At 36.4% G+C, this 3,796-nt stretch overlaps 1 protein-coding gene across 1 annotated transcript; it reads right to left on the bottom strand.

Moving 5' to 3' along the window:
- Positions 1-1,099: 1,099 nt before the first annotated feature.
- On the bottom strand, positions 1,100-3,796 carry LOC121416664. The gene is made up of 3 exons (XM_041610142.1): positions 3,735-3,796; positions 2,109-3,394; positions 1,100-2,030 (listed from the first exon to the last, which is right to left on the bottom strand). Exons 2-3 carry the CDS (start codon positions 3,374-3,376, stop codon positions 1,499-1,501), a joined length of 1,800 nt encoding a protein of 599 aa, XP_041466076.1. The 5' UTR covers positions 3,377-3,394; positions 3,735-3,796; the 3' UTR covers positions 1,100-1,498.

Here is a 3,796-nt window from a genome sequence, read left to right as displayed (position 1 = left end):
GAGGTTTTTGGACATAACTTTGTCTTCCAAATACTCGCTCGCATAACTAGATTAAATGTACACCATTACTTTATATCTATCGAAAAAAAACCCGTTAAAGTCCTTAACTCCAAGATGGTAGCATTATGTATATAGACATAGCTTTTAATATGGTGGGTGTCCCCACTTTGCTTGAATTTTCAGATCAGTATATTGCTATCCCCCCCCCCCACATTGCTCGGATCGGATTTACCCCAATGTTATAAGGGGAATGATGTGTAATGCTGAAACATAATCTACCCATTATCCCTGTCCCGTCATATCCTTATATCTGTCCTTCTCTCTCTCTCTCTCTCTCTCTTTATGTTCAACCTTCCTCATTTCCTTGGTTTTCTTACTCTCCGTCTCTTCATTTCTCTCTCCCCCCTCTAAGCCTATCATGCATCATAATATCAATATTCAACATGATTTCCACATTTATTATTTCAGTATCACATCATGTTTATTCTAAATATATCTATACCGTCCAACAACTGCAAATTCGTGAAACTTTAAGAACATTACAAAAGGGAAGTTAAGTGAAAATGGTAAAATGAGATGCAGCATAAATAAATTTTTATGCATTTTACCATGGATCAATAATAAATGAATCTGAATCTTTGTCCAAGCATTGGAATTTGGCTTGCCAATTTCACTTTATATAACCATGTTTACTATTTTTTTACTTTGTAACGTGTTGAATTCATTAAATATTGGTTGAAGCCTAATATTTCATGCAGCCACCCGGTTCATTGTTCGCAAAATAAAAGCCAAAAATTGAGATGATTATTTACATTCATTTTCCATCTTTTTGTTCGCTGATAGAAACATGAATGTTATTAGAATGACAGACGAAAGTCACGAAACAGATTATTTCAAACAGTGTCCGACAGCCCCCTTGGTATATACATGTATTTCTGGAAATAGGTTACACTTTTTTCATGAAGAAAATGAACATTCCTCGCTTCATGCGAAATTCCAGTCATATTAAGCGTGAATGATTCCAATTTATTTTGTTTGATATCTTTTCATTATTTTTTTTCTTTTTAAATCTCAGGAATCTTTTCCTACTAAGTCCACGTGCCCATTCTAAACTAATTTTTTTCGGTCACCGTGTTCAGTTGAATCTGATCATTATCTGCCCCTCTATATCATGGTGTGTATGGCTATCTATCTTTCAAAATGACACGGAAAAATAAGGAATTAGAAAATATGACATTATGAAATATGTCCTCGCATATAATAGATTCAACAAATGATATTGAGACCTATTTCCATATGAATGATATGTTCTTGGATGCGAACCTATGAAAAAAATGTTCATTTTCAACCGGGATGTTTAAAATGGCTGAGAGTTATTAGGCCTACAACTTAATAACATAATTGATGCAAATAATTCTCTAAAGATGGTATCACTGTGGTCATGGTATAAAAAAATTGTCAAAGTTAATCCAATAATTGATCCCGATATATCATCATTCTATAGTGAGATTCTCTTTTCGAATACGAGAATATTATCTCCATCACAAGCAATTATCTTGCCTGATGATAAGAACATCACGCAAGAAAATGAAAGGTAGCCACGCCTACCATCATCCCCAGTCAGTCTACTTGTTAGAGGGAATGACATCACTCTTCTCTTTTTCACTTCACTCCCTCTCATCACCTGATCAATCATACACGTCTTGTACTCATCATCTGATGTCATGACGTAGAGGTCGTCTGTTATAGGATCAACACACACATTCCAGATGACATCACTGTGGGGGATTTCCCTTTGACCACCCTGTCTGTCTATGATTAGTACTCTCTCACCACCAGGTTGAGCGATGATGTGACCTGATGATAGTACACCTCGCATCACTACTTCCTCTTTACATTTGATGGTATTCACGATCTTACTATCAGCTGGGTTGATGACGTATATCTTAGACTGACCCCACTCATCAGCGATGATCATCCCATCACGGTCAACAGCTACATACACCGATGAGGTATCGCGCGTTTTGTTCTTAACCTCTTTAAAAGTTAACCGGGAGAAAAGACGAGCTAAGCGACCAGAAGATGACGCGATATCGTAAGATTTGTTTCTTGGTATTGTGACGTCATTAATGTGCATCCATTGTCTGTCATGCACACTGATGGATTCAGTCAAACTGTCCCCTGTACAACCTTCACACAGTCTACCACATACTATCTTGTCATCATTCAGTAATGCACAGGAGATTACCCATGATGTATCAGTACCTGTTATCACTCTCTGGATGTGTTTAGTGTTTATATCTAACATGTATGTATGGCTACCTGACGCCACATCTGTGATGATCACATTACATTCATCTATGCAACCAACAATACATGGGAATTCGATTTTATCTGTGACATTGATTGTATCACTAAGCATCCACTCGCCATCATACCCACCAATCCTACCATCATACTTCTCTCTCCCAACACCCTTCACAAACCTCACACCTGATATTCTATCAGTGATTTGTTTCACATCATTCTTATTTAGTGGTTTCTTTAGTTTATCACTCACTGACATGTTCACACTATGACCGTCTTTAACAATGTTTTTATCGTCTTCTAGTACTGTTTCTATGGTCTGTATTGCATTCTCTATTGTTTCTGTGTCATCCTGCAATGATTTCATCAACTCTCTGATCTTCCTATCCTTCTCTTTAACAATGTTATCAATGTCTCTATGAAGACCAATCTTCTTATTGTCCATGTGTCTTTGTCTAATCTGTGCATTTGTATGGATTAATTCAAGCTGTTTCTCTCTCTCTTCATTGTTCTTTCGAATCTTCTCATTAATCTTCATAATCTCTTCTTCAAGTACTTGATTCTGATCATCAAATTTTTGGTTGATTTTGTCAGCATCCATCTTCTCCTTGACTTTATCTGTGTTGATCGCATCCTTGATTATCGAATTAACTTCATCTTTCAAAGCTTGTAGATGGATGTCTGTGTCTTTCGTGCATTGGTCAATTTCATCTTCATAAAGACGACCTTCTTTTAATTTGTCCCTCCCTTTTTCTTTTATGCTCGCAAGTTTCGCTTGAAGGTCTACGATTGCGACATCCATATTTTGTCGCACACACGGGTCTAAATGATCTAATGCACAAAATGCACATAACGCTTTACCATGACTTTTACAATATAATTTTACCTTTTCATCATGTTCTTCACAATAAATATTTGGTACACCTCTTTTAACTCTTGCGATGCATCCTTCTTTAGAGGCGCAGTCATCACAGAGTCTCTTCTTCTCCTCTACGTAGTACGTCACATCTGTGATTGATTGACACTCCTTTCCTTCACATTGTTGGTCTGGGGTGAAGTTAGTTGCCATGGTGACCAGAGTAGTGATCTGATGGAAATGAATGACAAAAAAATTAAGCAAAGGAAGAAAGATAGCTAGATAGAAGAGAGAGAGGTGGGATGGGTGGGGGCGAGCATTGTGTTTGTATGTAGAATTAGTGAATAAAAAAGCTATACAAGATTGAACAACATTTTACCGATTTCAAAAATAATAAATCATAGAAACGATTTCTCTCCTTACGTTGGCAAATCCCTATTATGAACAATTCTTTTTCTTAATCTTAAATAAAATCTTACAATTAACGATGCCATAAATCACAGGAAAACATATTTCTGATTGTTGTGAGAAAATAAGAAAACTTTTTGCTTTTCATAATTTGACATTTTACCTGTTGTGGTAAGCGCTCTCCAAGATACCTTATTCATCAAATATTCAGCGTGGTTCCTAATG

The sequence above is a fragment of the Lytechinus variegatus genome, chromosome 6 (genome assembly GCF_018143015.1).
Source record: "Lytechinus variegatus isolate NC3 chromosome 6, Lvar_3.0, whole genome shotgun sequence".
Classification (NCBI taxonomy): Eukaryota; Metazoa; Echinodermata; class Echinoidea; order Temnopleuroida; family Toxopneustidae; genus Lytechinus; species Lytechinus variegatus.
The sequence above is the reverse complement of the archived record's forward strand: the minus strand, read 5'-3'. Positions and strand labels throughout refer to the sequence as shown.